Below are 22,580 nucleotides of genomic sequence, written 5' to 3' on the forward strand. Positions count from 1 at the left end.
TTCCTCTGGCAAGCTCATAATTTGGCACGCAGTAGCTAAGTATTTGCGGAGCTTAGTGCTGGTGATTAAATCTGGCTTTTGAAGTTCGACGTTTTTAGCGCACTTTTTCAATACTGAGCAGGGTTCGAGATGGGATAATTTTTGGGGCGTGGCAAACAGAAAAGAATTCGTTTCTGGAACTCCGGCGACTACTCGAGAAGTGATGAGTTTGTCCACGGCCTCGACGCAATCGTCTGGCATTAGTAGAGGCACATGTCTTCCTCTCTTTCCCACCACTTTTACGAGAAGATGGCGTTCTGCCAGTTTCAATTCAATCGGGGTCAATGATTTGGATATCTCTTCGTCCAACTGGGTGGTACCATGTCGGACCTCGTTGTAGTCATCCACTTTCAAAGAGGCGGCTTCACCTCCCCTCCTCTTATTGAAAAGAATCAATCGGGCGAGCACCATCTCACTCAAACCTCGCCATGATTTACCATCCAGTTCACTTAAGACAACTTCACTTATGGTTTCTTTTAGATGCCTTGATAGTTTCACTATGTCGTCAGTCACGGGAATTTCGTCTTTTTTGTTCAGCTTGTCATTCTTCAATTTTGTAAGGCTCTGGCGGGCTACGCGATCACCCCATTCCGAACAATAGAGAATATCGAAGGCTTCTGTCCTCTCTCTTAATGAATGGTCCATTTTGCGAATGGATTGGCCCCGAAGAATGGCACAACATTTTTTCAAGGCATGCCCTATCTTTAAGGGCAAGCTCACGGCCGACCGATCAAATGCAAATTGTTTTGTAACCTTTACGATTAGGTCAAAATGTCCAGGATCGATGATGTTTTTTAATGGGACCCAGTCTGCCATGGTTTCGTTGAAGCGCTCCATAAACCGTGCGACATGCCTGAGCTTTTGCTTGATATGGGCTGTAGGGTTTTGGTCCTCTTGATGTTTTAATTTCAAATATTGCCCGTACAAGATGAGTATGTCATCTTTGATTATAATATCGTAAATGGGATCATTACGCATTGTTTCGAGCAATGATTGAATGCTAGTGAGGGCTTCGTTCTCCTCCACCGCACAGATCAGCAATGCCCTGCTCTCCATAATTGGATTCGTCGGTTTGCCAACCTTGTTCCCACATTGCCTCATGTGACGCCACAATTCTGATTGATAGTAGAAACCCAGGCAGGTTCTACATGGAAAATACTTCCCTTGGCTAGCCCGTTTTGGTCGTTTAACAACAACTAAAACCCCTGAATCAGCTTGAAGGACTTTGATGTTTTGATTGAAGTTTCCAGCATGGCGAAGCATTTTGCCTTGCTCAGTCCGATCCTGTCCTTTGGCTTTCGAAAAAGCTTGAACCGATGCTTCATTACCATGAACAGTCTCAATGTGCCTCATTACCTTTGAAAATCCCTTGAGACAAAATGGACAATACTGAGTCTTGACATAGTTCGTGCCACCTTCTTTCTTCTCACAAGGCTTGATTACAATGTTGCCTGGAGAGCTGGATGGGAGTGATCCCATCAACCAAGATAGATATGTGTCTGAGAAACCAGGTTGCCTTGTTCTGGGCGGTGGGTTGATGTACGTTACACTTTCGGTATCTGAAACCAAATATTGAAGACATTTCTTCCAATCAAGAATGCTCGACTCTGAAGAAAGCGGAGTGCAATATGTGTACCTTCCTGAATTGAAGAGTCGTCGGACTCTTCCATATCAGATGACGTCCCAGAAATATGTTCCTCGGATGCTGTAGCAACTTCTTGCAGTCGAATTTTGACTAAACGATCATCTTTGCAAGGGGCTCGTCCTCGTTTTCCAGATAAAGTCGATGGAGGTGGTTCATCTTGGCTTTCTAAAATGCAGATTGAAATAGAAATATGCTTTTTGTAATGTTTGCAACTTATGTTGGTAATAACGAAAACCATCGGCTGAAAAACGTACCGTCATAGTTTGACGAGTTATCAGATTCGTCCAATTCAGAAAAAAACATGGGAGTTGAGCGAGCCCTTTTTTGGCGAGGAATTTTAACTAAAATTATTCGAGCAATTAGAAGTCTTATGAACTACGAAAATGATTGATATGAACACACCTTTCCACGGGCGGTACCCTCGTTTACCTGACGAAGTCGATGGAACTGGTTCATCCTCGTTTCCTGCAACGTAGATCGAAACGGACTTTTGTTTATGAAAAACTCGTACATCAATTGAAGCACGTACCTTCCTGATCTTTGTTTGCTTCGGGAGAAGTAACATGAATATTTTCCTCTGTTGACGAAGACGACTCTTCGCTACGTTGAATGAGAGCTAGATGGTTAGAAAGAGGTCGAATTTGAAACTATTGGCAATTATGAGCCTAGGAAACAGTTACCTTTCCAAGGGCGGTACGCTCGTTTTCCTGACGAAGTCGATGGAACTGGCACCAATTCTGCTTATTGGGTTAAATCAAATCGAACAGGAAGTTGATGGTGTTCAGTATACTATAAAAGCTGTTTAATATTTACCACTTATTATCTTGGAACAATTGTCCGCCTCATGCTCATGTAGGATGTGAGGTTGATTTTCAATTCTTTGACCCATGGCCGATTGTTTATCTTGGGAAATTAAGGACAAATTTGTTTTGGCTGAATGCATCCAATTTTTGTTCGCTACATACCTTTGGTGAGAAATGACTCTCTATCCAGATTTCTCTTTGCTTTATGGTCCAGAGCTGGATTGTCAAATGGGCAAGGATGGCCCACTTTTGTTGCGAAAAAAAGAAGAGCACCATATTGATAAGTAACTCCAATATAAGAAACAAAATGTTGCAAGCAAAATACCTTGGCTTGTACACTTGTCAATTAGTTTGTCGAGAATTGGGCTAATAATAATGGACGATTCTTCTACTTCAGATTGATTCGCCAAGCTTTTCCGCTTTCTTGGAGTTGGAGGACCTCCTAACGAAAAATTGAAATAAATTCATATGACAAAAAGTAACGAACAATTTTGTAGAATGACGCGAGCGTGAATATGGAACAGACTATGTTCCTTTTGCTTCATTCGGAAAAGCATTGCATGGGATTTCCCTCAGTCTATTCAACATTCGAAATCAAATACCATTCTAAGGATTCTTGATGTGGCATTAAATCTCAATCAAACTTCTTACTTTCATGCAAATAAAAGATTTCTTTAACCGTTCTTAGCCAGCTATTATCATTCTAAATTTATATTCTTACCCAAGAGATCAGGAACTGGCTCGTTAAGGAACTTATCACAAGCAACCGCAGAATCAAATCCTTCCACAATTTCTCCGGTGAACCATACGCCGTCAAAAGCGACCTGGATTTCTTTGGAACCTAACCGTCTTATCTTCTCCGTATTTTTTCTACTATCAATCCTGGCAAACGTGTCATCCGTAGGAAAATATGCAGCCCAATATCTCTTCATTACCCTAGATTGGGATGAATTTGTAACTTAATTTTGATATCTACTTCATCATACTTTACTTACCCGACTGTATCCATGGCAAAAATTGACTTAAACAAAGAATTCAGCGAAGTCCACTCACCATTCACTTACAATAATGAACTTTGATCCAAATGAATATCTTCAAATTTCAAACAAATAACACTTTTTCATGAAGGAACGCACTAACCTGGAAACTTGAAGAGCAATTCCAGGAAATATTGCCAATACTGAAGGCTAAGTACACGTAAATCAAATTAACACTGAGGATTAACATTGAAGACATTTGAAGACATAACGTTCGTACCTACTCTGGACACTTTATAATCCCGAGGTCTGAAATCTTACCCAAGATCTCAAATTAGACATGCCTTCAATGGATAATCCCTCTGCGGACGTTAAGGCTCATATTGGGGAAGCACATTCGAGCTTTGACAAGACTATGGTTTTGAAAAGTGTTTTCATGGTAAACGCGTCCCTGGATTTGAATTTTCGGTAGAGTCAGCTTCAAGCTAGGAAAGCCGGAATCACTTTCGATTGGATGGGCTCCTCAAATTTGCCATTAATTATCCTCAGATACTTGTTAGAGCTTGTTGATTGAACTGGGTTTTGGTCATCATTATTATCATTATCAATCGGATCCACCCAATATATTAATATTCATATACTATACCTAAAGTAAAGGGTGTAAATCAAACCAAAAAATGATGTAAGAAATGGGGAAGAGGGAGAAAATCCGAATACTTATTGTAAATGTGTCAAGCGAACAAAAGAGAACTCCGAGGAAACATGGCAATAAGGTTTTAAATCTCGACAATGCATTTGAAACAAAAGTAACTTACCTGTACCAATAAACATAGCTTTTGCAAGCAAATGAGAAAATTACGTTGATTAAAATTTCATTTCCAATCATGATTAGTATTTTACGATACAAAATACGACGAAATATCTTAAATTTACTTGCTTGGCCAAAACTCGAATATGTCAAGATTTTTTCGTTATTTCGGGACGTGGGTGTGTTTTTCAAATTTGATCTCAGACCGTTATTTCGGGACTTGGGAGTGGCTCCCACCGTGACTTGATACTGTTATTTCAAGACGTGGGTGTGTTTCTCAAATGAGATCTCAGACCGTTATTTTGGGACTTGGGAGTGGCTCCCACCGTGACTTGATACCGTTATTNATGGAAGACAGAGGCGTTTACACTTATACGTGAAACTCTTGAGGTGATCTAATTGTACCCAGTCAACTTTTCTTCAAATCCCTGATTGTGAGTATCATTGACTCACCTGTTTAATCTATAGTGAGGGAATATCCAGATTGCTATAGCATTATGAACATCTCGAATATCAAGGTAGGAATTTGGTAACAAATTATTTGACATTGTCTTCTATGTTCGTCAAATAGCGCCTCGTAGGGTCCATGGTTGTACAGAACTGCAATCACACTAAAAGCCAAGGATATGGTTCCCACTCGTATTCTAAGCAACAAAGTGCTATTTGACGCATACATCTGGCAAAAAATTACATTAGGTAAAGTTTAATGATCAAAAGTTGCAGGTTGAGTTAGTTCAATTGGATTGTTCCGTTCTTGCATGACCGGTTATTTACTCCATTTCTTTGCCACCTCATCATTCCTTAACTGTCCACTGACCCATCCACACGCTTACCATTTTACCCCAATGATACTTACATTTCACACACTTGGCTTCCAATCTTTTCGTAAAGTAGACGTAATGAATAAATAAGTGAAAAGAGTTCTTGTATCTGATTATGAAACAATTTCAATAGTTTTCAAGCCCAAAATGTACCCTTGATTCTTTAACATATTGCTTTTGGCTTTTGGATTAACGTAACAGGGGCCATAGGTGTCGACACTCATTAAAACTTCAAATATCAGGATAATTCGTAAGCGTCTCAGAATCATAGCACCCTAGAAGCAAACCGGACAGTCTTTAAAACGATAGTTATAATGAGATAATCTAGCAATCAAGTGGGCAGAAAAGTTATCAAAATAAAGATCGAAATAAATACAAGAGAATCATCACTAGGCTCCGATAAAATATGTTGGATTTTTGGCCCAAATATTTCATTTATATGTTGCTTAAAACAGCCCAAATATGTTGATTTCATTTTAACCAAAAATGTTTCGGTTTGTTGTTTCTGTCCCGTTTATTTTTCCTATCATAACAACTAGGGCCGGCCAAAACTTGCAGAAAGATATGGTCTTGATTGACAGAAAATTTGCACAATGAAACAAATTCACACAAAAGTTTGGGAATAAACTTTTCAAAACATAGGCACCAACACGTCCGATGGGGGAGGGCTATTTTTGCCATCCATATCGAGCAACACATAGATGAAAAGGAATATTACAATATAATATCTTCAGTCACCGGCAATTGAACCAGCTATCACTAAGAAGCAGATTCTTGCCATGTCCATGCTGGCTCCTGATTAGCAGACCTTGGAAAAAAAGACCAGACGCCATTTTGGCCGATTTTTTTTGTTGGTTGGGAAAAAATGAGAAAAAGTAGGAAAATATGCGAAAAAGTTGAAAGGATACAAAAAAAGCAAGTGCGAAAAAGTCGAACAAACGAACGAAAAAAGGCACAGAATTGCAAAAACGTTGTTACCAGGGCCAAAAGGTTATTGCTAGTTCTGTTTATTGCCTTTTTCTGTTGCCAATTTCTAAAACAATTGCATATACTGGGTGATCTATTGAGTTTTTTTACATTATTGACAAAAAATTAAATCTTCTTTATTGTAGTCCTTGACATTAGGTACACTTTTAAAGTGATTCCAATTTTATGGTACAGTAAACAATTGCTTTATTCGAAAGTCTATTGTTATTGCACTTAGCACTTTTGCTCAATTAAGGATAACATTTGTGTCCTATTTGATCCCCAACTGAATAAAATCCTTGTTCTCAGAAGCCATCTTCCACTTTGTTACGCATCATCATAGGAAGAAAAGGGCCCCCAAATCCCAAAAATGTGAGAAATATTTTTATATAAAACATTTTTGGTCCGACTCTAATCATCACTTTTTGTCGAAGCAAAAGATTCATTTCAAAATGCATTATCCGATTTTTCGTGTTAAAATTGGATTTGTACAAATTGTTTACAAACTTCAAATTGTTTAGAAACTTCAAATTGTTTACAAACTTCATTATCACATTTTGTTTCAAGACAGGTTTGTGGAAGATTTAAATTAAAAACGACTTTAGCAATCCCTTCTAGCCACGTTGGAGCCATTTGTGCATGAGAGTCAGGGTGGAAATTCCATTTTTGGGCTATTTTGTCCACCCCTCTCCGAAAGTGTCCAACGGCATAAGAAACTTAGGGTGCGTCTGCAGGACAAAAAATTCGGTAAATAATTAGCCATTTCATTAACATTGTTGGCCATATCGTCCATCACTTATCGGTTAGAACATGTTCAAAGATTGTTTGCCAAAAAGAAAATGCTTCATGAACAACATCATCCTCACCAGCCATTTGAACCAAGGTGTCCATTTTCAGCAATGGCCGACCTTAACTCACTCAATCCATGATAGTTCGGACACTTAGGCAAGCGCTGGTACCAGCAAACAAACTTGCTTGCCAATGCCAGTGATGCAAAATTGGCGTTTCAAACTGATTTTAACTCAGAATAGTGCAACATTATGATCGTTATCCTCAATGTCATTACTCAAACATCTTTCATAATTCTCAAAAGTTACTCAATATTTACTATGAATTTGAATTGGTAAGAATTCAAAATGGTCAGAGTGAATTGAGTTTAGGATTCATAACTAGAGATTGGATTTGAAAGTGATTTGCACTTTGAACAGATATCAAAGAGGGTTACAAGCGAGTAATTGGTGTAAGTAAGCCTGGATGGTCTGAACTAATGCAAGAAGAAAACCGGTTATAAAAAACCCTAACGAATTGCTGCTCTACGTGCAAATCAATTTCAAGTCTGCCCTCTATTCATAATTAATTGATTGATTTGATTGCTATTACATTGCTTTGATGAGGTATTTAAAAGATATTGTGTTCAGAACTTGATTTTCTCTCAATCACTATTAGATACCTTGTATTTATTGGTGAACACTTGGTACATTTTTACATGAGAACTGGTAACAGGTCTCTCACCAAAGGGCGACGTCGGCCCCGAGGAATCTGCTCACGGCCGAGCCCAAATGGAAGGTGTGAGCCAATAAGATTTCTACTTTTCAAACCTCACTTTCATTCTCGCATTTACTGGGCGGAGTTTGTGGGCCTCGCGACTCGTCTGTCTCTGTCTTGGCAAGCGTTTTCCACACCCTCGCTCCATTTCTGAACGGGGTTTCGCCTCGATGACGCCTGTTAGGGAAACTAACCAAAGGTCTGTCCGAAGAAGCAATAATACATATTATAAAGATGGTCAGTCATTATTGTGCTTGCCACTGAAATATATCGGAGCAACATGGGTAAGTTTATTCAGATTCAGATCAAATAACTCGGGTAAGTTTCTGACTCGAACTTTGATTAAATTTCCAAGAAACACACATTGCTCTATTCACGATTAGGGATTAGTTTGAAAACGTCATTCTCGTTCATATTATTAATGTCTCTATCCATTTGAAGATAACTCATTGCTCGATGTAATTTGTTCTGCCCTTGAAGTGATGAGTCGTGCCCTAGCGGGTAAGGTTAGCAAAACCCTCTTGGATGACAAAAAAATCAATAATCCTGCTTAAACTTTCTTTTACTTTTCACAGTTTTATGATAATGAAAAAATATGAATTAACCTATTAATCATTTCCACAAGCGATGACACACACAACATAGACTTAGGACTTGCATTTCAATTCACTTAAAACATATTTTCAAAGACTGAATGTATGTTATGACGACACTTAGTTTTGTCTTCAACTGAAATTTCATCAACATCTATTTTTTGAGACATAAACATAACACTTCTAAAGATGTGTTTGTCATCAAATTTTGCAACGAAATCCTTCAGTCATACTCTAATGTCCAGAGATATGACACTTGTTAAATTTGTAAATTTTCATGGATTCAACGACAATTTTTATTCTGAACAACTAGATATTTCATTTCAGCAGCTTAAACTAACACTGTTTACCATTTTTAGCTTTTAACAAATCATGAAAAAAAGCGAAAGATTGTTATTTATAATCGTCATAGAAATATATCAATTCATCGGAAAAAGGCAGTTATAAGTCTTGGCAATAATTTGAAACGAAGGAGACATGCATTTGAAAGTTTTTGTTTAATTATGTTGCGACTTTTTTCATTTTCAAAACATTTGAGTCAAGAAACATTGCACACACAAAAAATTTAAAAGTGACTATAAATAGATTTAAGGAATACCTAGACTATTGTGCAAACTCATCATTTTTCTTTTAAAGGCAACGCTGCAAAAATTGCTTGAACTTGTTAAAAATGTCAAAAACCTAGAGCCACAAATGCATCTCGCCCGCCCGGTAATAAATTATCCTGCGAACCATGCTTACAAGTGGCACTACCGTCACTTCATATATGATGCTAAAATTACCAACGTCAATTTATTAACATTTTTAATCCTCCATTGTTGTTTTTCTTCCAGGTCCTTCATGTTCGTCCGTGTATTTTGCGCTATTGGTGTTAGCTTGTGGAACTTTCTCGGAACCCATCACAAAAGAAAATTCCAGGCAAAAACGTAAGATCGTTTATTGGGTTACTTGAAAATTTATGTCCACCTCAATGGAAAAAAATCAAACTGAAGGTGGATGTATCTTTTTGTGAAATGCCCGTTTGAGTTAAATGCATTAGAAAAATACAGTAGCAATTTGTGTACCTGACAATATCATCTCCAAAATTATTACCCGGTTTACTTTGGTAGAAAAACGTTAAAAAAGAAATATTGCAAGCCAAATACCATACCTTGAGGTCAACAAAGTCATGCTTCTAAACGCTTTTACCACATGCAAGTATATAAAGGGTAACTATAAGAGAATGAATAATGATTTGACGAAATTGAAAAGGCACTTTTACCACCATTTGCTGATACCGGTGAAAGCTACTTTTTGGTTTATATTCGTGCCGTTTGTTAGAGACATACGTATTACTTTTTTGTTTTTTTTTTGTAAATATTTTTAAGCATAACTACGATTCCACTCCACTAAATCTTGTATGCCTTTTTTAATTCTATATTTTACCCCACTCAACATATTTTGCTCTCGTTTGGTCAAATGTCTCTTCTCTAGTCTAATGTACGTATTTTTATGAAGAGCCTTGTTTTGAATCGGATTGAAAGGCATGTATGGGGAAAGTAAGTTGTAAACCATTGTATCTCTTGATTTTTGAACCCCAATTCAACATAACCATAGAAGACTTATGTATTTATTATATCTTTTTTTCATATTTTTAGGTTTATTCAGCTTGTTTAACATTGTTTCATTCAGAGTGAGTGTCGTGAAAACGTTCGTCTTTGGCTGTGAATCGTTTGTTCTTAAGGCTTTTTTTTTAGAACAACGCATGCACATCGACGGGCTCCAGTAATCAGGCTGGAACGTGTTTAACCTCATCCGAATGTGGCTCCAAAGGGGGATCTGCCTTGGGAAATTGTGCCTCTGGTAATGTTTCTTCTCTATTGGGTTGTTGTATTTTGGGCCCTTGATCACAGGCTTTTGTCACTTTAATTTCAGGTTTTGGTGTTTGTTGCATTTTTACTGTGAGCGGATCATGTGGATCGACTCAGACGATTGCTCAAGTAAGACATCCTCGCCTCTTCTTTCAACCTTATCCAACATTCTACTAACTTGATCGTCGTTGATTTTTAGAATTGCTCCTATATTCAGGTGAGAGACGGCCGTATATGAGTGTCATTCCTTGAGTTGATTTTATTGATGATAATTCTTTACTTTTAGAATAGCGGATATCCAACGGCCGACACCACCATTAGTGAAACTTGCACCTACAACTTCAACCGGATTTGTGACAGTAAGATTGTCATTTCATTTTGCTTTGTTTTTTACTCAATGGGAATTAATTCTGCTCAAATTTCAAAATTTTGTAAATTCCAAATTTTAATTACATGGTAAGAAAGAGGAAGACGACGTTTAAAGAGGTGCCACACTTAATAAACTTTTATATTAGGTTCATCTAATATCCGGACACCCCGGATTTTACGTTTATTTTCAATTCAATGTGAAAGGCTAATGCCTTCTTGTGACGGTAGAAGTGATCGAACTATATAAACAAAAAGTATGAAAGGTTAAGGTATGAAAGATCGTGAAAAAAGGCACCCTTACAGTCTTTTCTAGTTTTGTTCAATTTTTATCTTCTAGACGAGTTAGCAATAGTAATCAAAATATGTCATATGAGAACCTAACCCGACACCAAACTAAGGTTTGCATCATATTGCGTTAAAACTACAAAAAACTGCAAAAATAATTCATCTCCTGATAATGGTTTTCCATTTGGCGTACAAAAAATTGTATTCCTTTCATTCTCGTCAATGAGTTTGAGGTGGAAACAATGCATTATGAACATTCCTCATTGTGACAACATCCAATTTGCAAAGCGTCTCCAACCGTGTTCCCATCTTGTAGGGGCATTTCTTTAGGAAAAAATGAGTTAACAGGAAATGGATTAGAAATCAGACACTATTACAATGTTGCTGATCCTGCTGAAATACCCAATAGTCCTTCTTTACATTTTCCTCTCCCTCCTCTCGTTGCGGACAAACGACGGTGAAAAACAAGAATTCGCTCTAGTATGCTTTAACAAATGTGGCATCGTAGAGCGTGTTCTCGCGTTTTTCCGTTTGTTTGTCCGCACCTAGACGAAGCAGAGGGTGCTTCCTCTGCTAAATGAGAAGGTTTACAGGAGAGTACTGCAACATTTTGTATTGCAATTGGTAAAATATCAATTTTTGCATTAGCAGATGGTGTCAATTTCCTTCAAATTGACGCCAAAATGGTGCTTATTAAGACTTTTTGTGCTGGTACAAGAGTTAGATCATGCACGATGTAGTCAAGACTATCTCTGAGCCACGTCATAACAATATTAAAGCCATAGAACTTAAAAAACAGTCAATCTCAAACTTGGAGGGTCAATTAATAGTCAATGCCAGAGTAAAGACCCTCTTAAGCCCAATCTAGTTGTTATTTTTTTTTAGTGTTTTTGCTTGCCAAACTTTATCAGTCAATATGTGGGCTAATTAATGCCAATTCTAATCGACATTTAAGAGTCTAACTAGATTCATGCAAACTGACTTTGGTTCATTATGTATTAGTGGACCCACACTCGAATCATTATGTTGAGTATTTAAGATATCATGTATGGGAAGCAGCTCAATCATATTTGCAATATTTAGTCTATTGATGATCTGAACTTCCATTATCAATATATAATGTTATGGGACATCTTACTTCACCTAAATTCACACATTTCAGAATCAATTAATTTCACCTCTTTCTCACTCTCGATTACTTTAGGCCTTAGCTGGCTCAAAGCATGAGAGACTAAGTTTGGCAAGCAAGCACACCAAAGAAAAGAGAAATATATCAGCTTCATGAGGATTAAAAGAGCCTTGAATTATACATCAAATGAAATTAAGTGTTTCGTGTTCGCAAAACCTCTTAAACTGTGTTGTAAAAGCAAAGTCTCTAGAAAGGGTAAATTACTACTATTGGAGGTGGCCATAAAATTGGCCCTCCACCTATGAAATTGCATGTTGATGTTTTAAGATTGTTTTGACGTGACTCAGACATAGTCTTGTGTACTCTTGTTACAGCACGAGAAGACTTATTAAGCTTCATTTTAGGGTCAATTAGGAGAAAAATGAAGGCGTCCAGTATCGAAAAAAAGCATATCTTACAGTATCGCAATTTAAAATGTGGTTTCACGAAACCATTGATGGACCAGGGACCAACTTCTGTTCTTACGGAGATTTCATAATGAGTTTCTGTCTGATTGCTGATAAACAATTGGAATTTTATCCACAAAAAGACAAACATTGAGGCACCAATATTTCAAACTCAACGACGGAGGTATACATATTTGGTGTCTACAATTGAATTTTAAATTAACCATTGAACACAACTATTCAAACATAATAGTCAACTTGAATTCAAACTAAGGCGTAACATTTGGCCATAAAAATAAAACTCGGGATGTCATGTAAAATGTAGAAAAGCTGACAAAATATTGTTCGAATCTAACAAGATCTTCTCTTTGCTTCAGATCTTTGTCAGATTAGGTAAGTACCGAAATTTTCGTCTGCATTGTCACTCAATTGTAATGCCGCCTAAACTCCCATCCAAAAACCAAGCACTGCAGACAGAACGGCTAGTTTTCGAGTGAGCGCAAAATACTTCACATAATTCAACAAAATTACTCAGATGTCGTACATTTTCAACGCAACACGTAGAGATTCACTCTTCACCGCAAGAACCTATTTTTAGTATGAACGAGCCGAACTGTCGTCCTTACCTACGTGTTGAGATAATGGTCGTACTTTTTGGTTATTTAGTGCCTATCTGTTCCATTAGGCCCATTTCAGGCCACACTCCTAGTGTCTCCTCAGCCCATGACAAACAACCTTGCATTAGATTTGTAACCCTTTGCTTGACGACTTCACTAACTAATGTCTGTTGGACCCCATTTGAACATTTGAACTCGTCTTATTTCGCCATTTGGAAAATTTGGGATTGAATGAATAAGAGGGAAGTCAACCTTCTTTGAAATGGGATAATCTATACTCAAGTTTGTGGGCAAAAGTTATAAGACTGCAGATTGAGGACTGGATGGCACGAAATTTTGCATCGTAAAATACTCTTATATTCATATATTCATAGATAATCAAATTTTCCAGGTTAGACTTCAATTCCTTGACATCGTTAGCGGCTACGACAGGTAATCCAAATGTTCGACGAAATCACAATTTAAGAGCCAGCATTTGAATTGCAGTTTTATTTATTGCTTAGGCTCGTGTGGTACAGTGAACGACGCGATTACCGTTTCCAGTCCGTTTTCGTCATCAAGCAATGCATTTCCGCCTGCGGTTTGTGGAACTTTGACTGGACAACATAGTACGTATTGCTGAACTACAATGGCTGGCTCTGATTCAGAAAAGCTCATTCGGTTGAGTGAGACGAAAAGTTGAAATCGACTTGTCCAATTTTCTCGGCTCGAAATGGAATGATAAATACTGTCCAAAGATTAAAGTAGCTTTGAGGAAGAATATTGCAAATTCTTTATGCTCTACATTTGCCAATGTTTACCCGCGTTAGAGCACCAATTATAGATGAAATCTATTATAGATTTGATCAAAACTGATCACGGAGAAGCTAGAATTTATTTGTTACTCTTTGGTTTTATAGTGTATTTTGAGACAGGCACCTCTGGAAGTGCCGGAGTCCTTAGCTTTGCCAAGGGAACCGGAACCGGGAATCGAAGCTACCAAATCAAAGTCACTTATTTCACTTGCGATAACTTGGCCAAGTAAGATAATGTCAAACTTCTAAACTCGTACACAGTATAACCAAGAAGGATACAAATGTCAAATCATCTCCCCTCGCGCATTTCCAGAGCTCCAGCGGGATGTACTCAATACTTCACGGGAGTTCGGGGTTCCTTCCAATCCTACAATCATGCCGGAGGTCAGCTTCTCCAAAGCATGGACTATAGCAACTGTTTTCGACAAGAGGAAGGTAAGACGACTGGCAATGAGCCATAAACTCTTTCATTTCTGTGATCCTCTCGTCCCCGAAAACAAGTTGAAATTTTTGTGGCACAATATCCGCTTTCCGATTCTGCGACATTCTTCATGGTGGGCCCAAACACTAACACCTTTTAGATAAATAAATTTTGGCTCGTTTATATATGAGTGCTATGGCAACTGTAACTCTTTTTTTAAATGAATTACAGTCTTGTGAACAATTTGAAGAAGAACCTTTGAATAATTCACAGAAATATCGGACATGGACTAAAAAGCAACAGCTTGGGGATCTCCTCGGTGCCGTCCAACGTCAAGTTGACAATATGAACTTCTTGAAGGAGTCAATGGCTAAGGGTATGGTCTAGAGTGTCAAAAAACGCCTAGATGAGACTGGCGATGGCCAAGCAACATTATGGTGTGGGCCGACTTTGCATCATTAGGTTAAAGGTCTTGAAGAGGGCAGTCAAAGGTCAGATCCGGGGGAAATCCATTGGCATCAGTTCGGAAGTTGGCCAAGGAGCACAACGTCTGCAATATAAAAAAGCCTTCTTACGCACTCTGCACTCCAGCAGTCGCTTTGTGAGTCAGCCTCTAACAAATAAAGAGTTGATTGGCCTGATTCCTCTTTTATTGATTTATAATGAGTTTGTGCTGTTTTTGGCTAATTCTATCAAAATCTTAATTACAACTTGTGACCCCGGGTCACATAATGTCCGGAAAAGAAATTGCGTTTAAAGCAAGGCAAGAGCAGTTTACTTAGCAATCTACCATGCCTCTTCCCGTTTTCTTTGGGCAATGTGACGTTGCAAATAATAAGGGCCCTTATGAGGAATGAAGTTGAGGATCTCAGGGTAAAATTGAGAGGTGCCCTTGATCGCCAGCTAATCATCAGTCAGTCCTCCAGATTGAAACGACTTGACATATGTGACAAATTCAACCTCTTCAAACACAAGTCATAAGCAGACATGATGATTTTAATAACAACACTAATTCTTTGTTGCGACTCTTGGTCATGTCATGGCGTAAAAATAAATAAAGATAAGTATGGTTTATAAGCCTTATACAAACATTGCATTGTTAATACATAAAAGGAAATTGTCAAAACGGTAAAAGCAATAAAATAGTTGACTAGAAAGTGATATCACAATAAGTATGACCAGTATTTTTCATTGCACATGAAAAAGGTGAAGAGTAGAATTGCAGACAGTACATAAACAGGTGGGTAGGGGCAAATGATGAAAACCTTGGTTATTGCAGTAGAGTGGGTGGGCCAGATTGATCAGATTGATTGACAGATCTTTTGTCAGCTCCCGTTGTTGATGGCATTTGGCCGGGAGCCAGACAAAGGTGCGTGACCGCAAATACTCCAAAGGGATGTTGGGCCCAAGAACAATAGGTTGTTAACAAGTCGTTGACCGGGAAGGACAATTTGTGTCCGGACATCATCTCCGGAAAGGTCAGGTTCCCAACACTGTTGGACACTAACCATGCCAACCCAAAATTGAGGGGCTCAGTTTCGCATATGAAATGTGTCCATGCATTGTTGGCGCATTGTTGGCATATTGGGGCACGCCAGGTACCGTTTGAGGAACTTGGTGAAGGTGGCATTGGCAGATTTGAGGGCGGAGTGGGCGGAGTGTGGGAGCCACAGGTGAAGGCCGTAGAGGAAAATTGGAATGATGTAGGTCTGGAAGAGTTGAAGAACTATTAGAAGGGAAGATTCTTGATGGGTAGTCTATTGCACATATATCTAATCCTGGCCCTGGCCTTGGTTATTGCGGAGTTCAGGCAAAGAGGCTTGGGTGGAGAAGGTGAAACCGACATAGTTGAAATGCTTGACGATTTCAATCGGACTATTGTTGATATGGAAGGAGGAGGGAGGCAGACGACCTTTGTGGAAAACCATGGCCTTCATCTTGATGGTATTGACTTCAAGGCCGTTCTTTTGGTAGTAACCGTGGAGCACATTGATGGCATTTAGCAATTCCACGACTGATTCAGCCAAGAGAACCAAGTCGTCTGCATATTGAATATATTGAATAGGAAAATGGTTGATGGTGGGGCCTTGGTGGGTGAGTGCTTTGGGCAGGTCGGATACATACAGATTGAAAGGAATTGGCGATAGGGGATCCCCCTGCGGAAGACCAATGGAAGTGAAGTAGCAAGGGGATAAGTCCTCACCAGATCAAATGGAGCATCTGAGTCCTGCAAAGATGGTGGACACCAGGACACAGAATGAACGCAGAACTCCCCACAATTGGAGTTTGAGGAATAACTGATTTTGGGCCGTTTATCAAATGCTATGGAGAAATCCACAAAACATCCTACACTCTCCTCTTATTGATGATGTTCGAGTGTGTGGCGCCCCTGGAAGGCACCTCTGATTATTAAAATCATTTTAGACTGGTCTCACGCTCATTCGATTACTTAAGAACCGGTTTGAACGAAGCGGCTGTTTATTTTCCCTTTTTCCGGTATGAGGATTCTTCATTTGAACAAGACCCTCAGGACACCCGTGAATCAACATGCCGGAAAATGAAGTGTTAAACAACGGCTTGGTCGTCGTCGGCCTCAAGCTCCCGGCCTTTTGGCCAACACGCGCCTACGTCTGGTTCATTCAAGCCGATGTTCAATTCGTCATCTGTGGCATCACTCAAGACGGGGCAAAATGAACCCACTTCGTCTCTGCGGTGAACATCCTCAAAACCCCGCCAACCAACGACAAGTACGAGATAAACAAAGCACGCCTCACCACCACATTCGGCCTCTCCCTCCAAGAACGAGCACAGGCGTTACTCAACATCAGCGAACTTGGAGACCAGAAACCCTGGGAGCTCTGGCCGAGATGCTGGCGCTCTTGGGTGATCAGCTCAAGAATTTCCTCTGCTTGAGCATCTTTCTCTCAAAGATGCCTGTGTCCATGAGCTCATGAACACCGTCCTCTTGGGGTCTACCTGGACGACATCCTGGTGGCAAGCAAGACAAAAGACGGAGTTCTTAGTGCATGTGAGAGAGGTCTTGCAACGCCTTCAAAATGGCGGCCTTGTCATCAATCTGGCCAAATGCCAATTCGGTCGCTCCAAGCTCGATTTCTTTGGGCTTTGCATTTCCAAAGACGGCATCAAGCCCCTCCCATCCAAGGTCAAGGCCATCTCAAAGTTCAACCGGCCACAAACAATCAAGGGACTGCAGGAGTTTGTTGGAATAATAGATTTCTACCACTGATTTGTCCCCTGGGCTGCCCAAATCTTGACTCCCCTCCACAAAGCCCTACGCAGGAAGCCAAAGAGGCTCGTATGGACTGGCAAACGCGAATTTTCGAGCATTTGACGCCTCGGCTCTTGATGGTAGGGGCTGCACCTCGGGGTCCAGAGGACTCTTTAAATGCTTGCGAAATGCCTTGGGCCACTGCAGCTGGAGTGGTCAAAATCCTGGTGTTGCTGGATAGCTGCAGGGCCTCATTGACGAAACTAGGCGGAGATGGAATGTTTTCTGATATGAAAATGTGCTCAAGTACAGAGGCGACCCGGGAGTAGGTGTGTGTTGGTACTGCCGGGTCGGACTGCAGAGTGATTCTCCATTGGCTCAGGATCTGGGCGAACTCAGGGAATTCACACAAGTCAGGACGAATATTGAAGTCACCACCAATGATGACTTTGACAATGATGTCTTCATCTTCTGAGGCGACCCGGGAGTAGGTTTGTGTTGGTACTGCCGGGTCGGACTGCAGAGTGATTCTTCATTGGCTCAGGATCTGGGCGAACTCAGGGAATTCACACAAGTCAGGACGAATGTTGAAGTCACCACCAATGATGACTTTCACAATGATGTCTTCATCTTCTGAAGGATGGGTGTGAGATCCGAGATGAGGTCATCAGTTGAGAAAGCAGGCCGACACCGGTTGATTCCCTACTCTCGCCTTAATCCGCGACCAATGCTGATTCCTTGCGACACCGAGTTGTTCAATTCGACCTAGAAAAGAGAGATCACTATGGCCATTGAGAGGGGGAAAGGGATGGGATGACTGGGAAGAGGAAGAGGGTTCGAGGGCTAGAAGCTCACGTCTTGAAAAAGACGTGGCCCGGGGAATCTGGGAAGAGGAGGGATTAGGATGGGAATTGCACTGAACGGGGTATATCATAGATTCAGGCGAGGCCACTGTTTGTGGGCGTGACCCCACTCACTGGTATCATAGTTGGAACTATTCTTTCTACTTTAAACCTTCAAAAAAACATTCTTGTCGGAGGTGTGAAAAAGGCACATCCGCCATTTGAGGCGTCAGCTGACTAAATGCCTCTCTTCTCCTTTCTTCTCCAAAGAAAAGTGTTAACCGTCAATGTTGCAAAATAAATTACGAATACTTGTTATCTGAGCCCATACCTGATGTGGTTCATTTCAGGATCAAACATCCGGCCAACATCATGGCCTTTGACCTGATTGCGTCAGATGGCAAGACTAAACCCCAGATCTTTGTTCAAGGAGTAAAGGTCAACGCGAACATCTGTATCTCCATTTTAGAAGATGTCAAGCCATAGGTGACTAGGACCAATTGAATAGGGTTTGTCAAGTGAACGCGTTCATGAACAGCTGAAGTTATTCCATGGAGTAAAATTGAAGACAACATGCCCAGCCAAAGCGCATTGTGCATGTATTAAATTTATTCTATTTTACTTGCTTGTCTAAGCAAATAGCATTATGGTATTGAGCCAATTGACTCTTGAGAAACGGAAAGTAGCGCCCTCTAACAACTGAACTTCATTCAAGCGGAACCTCAGGATCTGGTCTCCTTCATAGCGCAAGATCAGCATCCCCCCGTAACTAGAAGAGCTTGCAAAACATATTAACAATCTATACCTTCAAGGAGAGCTCATTTGTGGACACAGCAGACCACTTCGCTACCACTGTTTTGATCTCAGGTTGACTTAATTCAAGCTTTTTTGCAGTGTTTTAATCCAGTCGAAGTTGCCGTTATGAACGTCTATCTGGGTACGGGTATTTCAGCGAGTAAAGGCATCAAAAAGTTGCCGAAAAAAACAAGATGACAAATTGGCGACTCTCATCCATGAATGATTTAGGTGTAGTCCTCCAAGATAATCGAAAGATTGATGAACATATCCAATTGAAAGTTGGTAAAGCTTTTCAAACATGTGGTTGGATATATCCCACGTTTAAGTCCAGAGATAGCATCACGATGCTAACTTTGTACATGTTGATTGTTCAGCCGCATCTTGAATATGCCTCTCCCATTTGGGCTCCAATTAGTTCAGCAGGTTTGCAAAAGCTTGAGCAGGTCCAAACATGTTTTTCTAAGAACATTGAGGATATGAGAGAGCTCTCGCACTGGGAGAGGTTAGAAAGGTTAGGATTGTACAGTATTCAGAGAAGGTACGAAAGGTATCTGATATTGTACGTTTTCAAAAGCATTCATGAACTTTGTCCCAACCCAGGATTTAGGGCCAATTGTAGTGACCGTAGAGGCTTAATGTGCGTTTTGAGAGCACCTTCAAGCCCTCGAGAATCCAGGCTAGTTAAAACAATGAAGTCCAACTCTCTTCTTTCCCGGGCTCCTTCATTGTTCAATTTGCTGCCCTCAAATGTTCGTAGGGTTTATGTAGGCGTTGATCCAGTAGCAAGATTTAAGTCAGACCTGGACAAGTTTTTGACTAAAATTCCTGATCAACCTTATATTCAAGGATTAGCCAGATCAGCCAATTCCAATTCGTTGGTCGATCAAACAATATATATAAATCAAAGTCAAATAAAATGAATATTCTTCTCGTCTTGAACTGCTGGGATTCCAATTCCGGTAACGTTAAGGAAGTCCGCAAGAAAAAAATTAATAATGTAACTCACCCATTTTAAGCATAATTTCACATAAAAGTGGGTGAATTCTGAGCATTAACCAGTCTCGATTTTTGACAAGGTTTAGACATATTTCAGACATGAATTGCCAAGATCTAAGGTGCTTTTGTCCTCCTCTCCATTTTGCAGAAAAGCATAAGAATGCAATTTATCACCAATTTTCACTTTTCGCATAAAATAGTATGTTCAATTACATAATTTAAGAGCGGATGTCAAAGGCGTAATATTTTCTACGCATAAAGCGCAAGGCGCCATTCACATGATATTCGGCAAACTGAGGAAAAAAGCGCAAAATTTATTGAAAGACACTGGCACAGGCACAGGCACAGGTGGAGGCACAGGTGGAAGCACTGATTTGGGCTTTCTCCGCGGAGATCAAAGTCCCCAAAAATGGCAACCATTGAAAATAAATAGCCTCAAAAAAGTATTTGTGACCTCCGATCCATAATTTGGCCTTCAAGTGGCTATCTTCAATACTCAAAGGACACAAAACCATTTTAAGAACTTTGAAAAAATCACAAACTTTACACGCTTTACTTATGAACATTTCTATCCAAATAAAAGATTGAAAGGATAATCCCACCTTAGAGCAAAAAAGAAGTAACATAGAAGAGTAAAAATTGGGCTTGTTGTGCTTATTAACTGCAGCTGAATCGGTAACCAGTGGACAGTGGAACTCTAGTTGATGGAAAGCAACGCCTCTACAATCAGAAACTATACCCTAGCAGCCGGTCAGCTGACATTCGTTCGTTGTGAAAACTAGTCCGCCTGACTAGTACTCATCGCACTCTCTAGGAGTTGCTTTCTCTATTCTTAGAACCCAAGTGAATTTTACGCGTCAGGGCAACCAAAAACAAGTAGCTTTACAGTGTTGTAAAGTATTTGTGAATATAGAAGTATTTGGCGCATTTTTTTGCAATGACGAAGAATTTTATGTTATCAAGAGCATCAAAAAACCTAACAAACAATTGTTACCATGACATGTTGCGTTTTTTCAGATTGAAATTAAAACAATGTATTGCATACTAGAATAGAGTGTTACCTGTGGAGAAGAGTATGTTTGTTTGTTTGTTCGGAGTCAGAAGACAACTCTCTCGCTCGGCTTGCTTCTGATGATGGGTGTCCCAATTAAGGGATATTCCCGCTCCGTTGTCGCCACCAAACGTGCAACATTAATTATTACCTTACCCTCGGGAATGATCGCAGGTTCGCCCATTTAAGCTGTTAAGGCAGCAACTTACGCTGTAATTTAAACACCGCAAAGAAGCTTTGCCTCGGCTCACCTTGGGTTCGAACCAGGATTCGCAAATTGGAAAGCGGTTGCTCTACCAATACGGTACCCCAGCAAGCCTCGAAGAAGGGTATGATAGTGAATGTCCTTTTTCATCTTTTAGGATACTGTCAACTGCAGGTGCGTGAATCTTTGGCCACTACCCCGGACCCTTTTCTGTTATCTGCCCCCACAACAGAAGCACTGGTGATTGAGAACGATAAGAGCCAACCTCGTGAAAGGAAAGCAAAATTTTGACCAGAAATTGTCCTTTTTACAGACTGCTTGCGCCGATTTGAGCTTTATCACTCTTTCCACTCCAAATCTTGGCTCGTTTTGCGGAGGAATTTTGAATACGGTGAACGGCAACACCATACCTGGTGTGGTTACATGTAAGGCTATCGAGAACTAATTTTAAGCGAACCATCCTTAAAAATGTGCATGTACATATCATTTCATCTTTCAGCTTCCCCTGGATCGAACTTTCAAGTGGGAGTGAACACTTTAGCGGGGGATCTCTCAGATTTAACCGGCTTCAACTTGAATTACAATCAAGTTCCATGTGCTTAAATTCTAAGCAACTTTTGATCTGTGTTAACATGGCGCGGTAGCCAATGTTAAAATTTAAACTTTTTTCGTGCATCACAGTTATATTATTGAAATAAAACATGGCTAATATTGTTACCCGTGCATGCTGTTCGAAGCAGGAATATTGGGTATGTTTTCTTTCTCAGTTCAGACTCAAGCACGAATGTTACGTTTTTGCCAATGATTCCCCTGCAGAGTAATTATTTGATGAAGTCGAACTTTATTTTATTTTTTAATCTAAAACTCAAATTTGACCTCAGAGGCAGATCAGTTCTACTGGGGCTAAAGAATCTGAGAAACTAATAAGTTGCAACTGCATTATTCCCAGGAAAATCCTCTAATTTCCCCAAAACATCTTTGGTTTTGATGTAAAAACAAAAAATTATTGCCCCAAAATGGCCGAAATAGGTTCAGATTATGTGTAAGGGCGGCTTTACACTACGATAGAAAACCGGGATTGATCCACCCGGTTCGAGGATGGAAGAGGGGCGAGTTGTTTTGTGTTTGAGTCTTTTTGTTCGACTTGAGTACAGTGAAAGACTGTAGTCCTCTGGTGGACTCAAGTCTTTAGCCGAAGTAGCCCCAACACTACTCCCACTTCCATCCTCAAACCGGATTCAATCCTGGTTTTCCATCCTAGTGTAAAGCCGCCCTAACTCTATTAGAAATTGGAGAAGACAGCTACACAAGTCTTGGCTCTTCAAGCTTTCTTGAACTGAAAACTTTGCAC

General features: G+C 39.9%; 2 protein-coding genes across 4 annotated transcripts; one reads left to right on the forward strand and one right to left on the reverse strand.

The window, feature by feature from the left end:
• Positions 1–1,200: 1,200 nt before the first annotated feature.
• Positions 1,201–3,705, reverse strand: LOC131885588 (uncharacterized). Of its 3 annotated transcripts, none has more exons than XM_059233671.1 (12): positions 3,541–3,705; positions 3,209–3,423; positions 2,813–2,929; positions 2,650–2,733; positions 2,498–2,587; positions 2,365–2,421; positions 2,214–2,300; positions 2,087–2,149; positions 1,939–2,025; positions 1,676–1,849; positions 1,530–1,598; positions 1,201–1,339 (listed from the first exon to the last, which is right to left on the reverse strand). In XM_059233671.1, exons 2-12 carry the CDS (start codon positions 3,417–3,419, stop codon positions 1,236–1,238), a joined length of 1,143 nt encoding a protein of 380 aa, XP_059089654.1. In that variant the 5' UTR covers positions 3,420–3,423; positions 3,541–3,705; the 3' UTR covers positions 1,201–1,235. The 3 variants fall into 3 exon arrangements, with proteins under 3 accessions (XP_059089654.1, XP_059089652.1, XP_059089655.1); XM_059233669.1 differs by having other exon boundaries at positions 3,483–3,705; XM_059233672.1 differs by lacking the exon at positions 1,939–2,025 and having other exon boundaries at positions 3,483–3,705.
• A 3,983-nt stretch (positions 3,706–7,688) lies between these two features.
• Positions 7,689–21,972, forward strand: LOC131885149 (uncharacterized). The gene is made up of 15 exons (XM_059233089.1): positions 7,689–7,888; positions 9,031–9,123; positions 9,835–9,869; positions 9,934–10,039; positions 10,112–10,176; positions 10,247–10,264; positions 10,334–10,406; positions 12,654–12,669; positions 13,285–13,325; positions 13,397–13,501; positions 13,793–13,913; positions 14,001–14,122; positions 21,387–21,469; positions 21,543–21,654; positions 21,729–21,972. The coding sequence occupies exons 1-15, from the start codon at positions 7,885–7,887 to the stop codon at positions 21,830–21,832; spliced, it is 1,098 nt and encodes a 365-aa protein (XP_059089072.1). The 5' UTR covers positions 7,689–7,884; the 3' UTR covers positions 21,833–21,972.
• The last annotated feature ends 608 nt before the right edge of the window (positions 21,973–22,580 follow it).

Source organism: Tigriopus californicus, chromosome 8 (assembly GCF_007210705.1).
Source record: "Tigriopus californicus strain San Diego chromosome 8, Tcal_SD_v2.1, whole genome shotgun sequence".
Lineage (NCBI taxonomy): Eukaryota > Metazoa > Arthropoda > Copepoda > Harpacticoida > Harpacticidae > Tigriopus > Tigriopus californicus.

What these genes read in the sequence shown, in the direction of transcription:
- LOC131885588 (XM_059233669.1), bottom strand. An exon ending in GCCAGTTCCTGATCTCTTGG is followed by an intron (nt 2,930 to 3,208) that starts GTAAGAATATAA and finishes ATTTTTCGTTAG; the next exon opens with GAGGTCCTCCAACTCCAAGA. An exon ending in TGACAAGTGTACAAGCCAAG is followed by an intron (nt 2,734 to 2,812) that starts GTATTTTGCTTG and finishes TCGCAACAAAAG; the next exon opens with TGGGCCATCCTTGCCCATTT.
- LOC131885149 (XM_059233089.1), top strand. An exon ending in AGAAAATTCCAGGCAAAAAC is followed by an intron (nt 9,124 to 9,834) that starts GTAAGATCGTTT and finishes TCATATTTTTAG; the next exon opens with GTTTATTCAGCTTGTTTAAC. An exon ending in TTAACATTGTTTCATTCAGA is followed by an intron (nt 9,870 to 9,933) that starts GTGAGTGTCGTG and finishes CTTTTTTTTTAG; the next exon opens with AACAACGCATGCACATCGAC.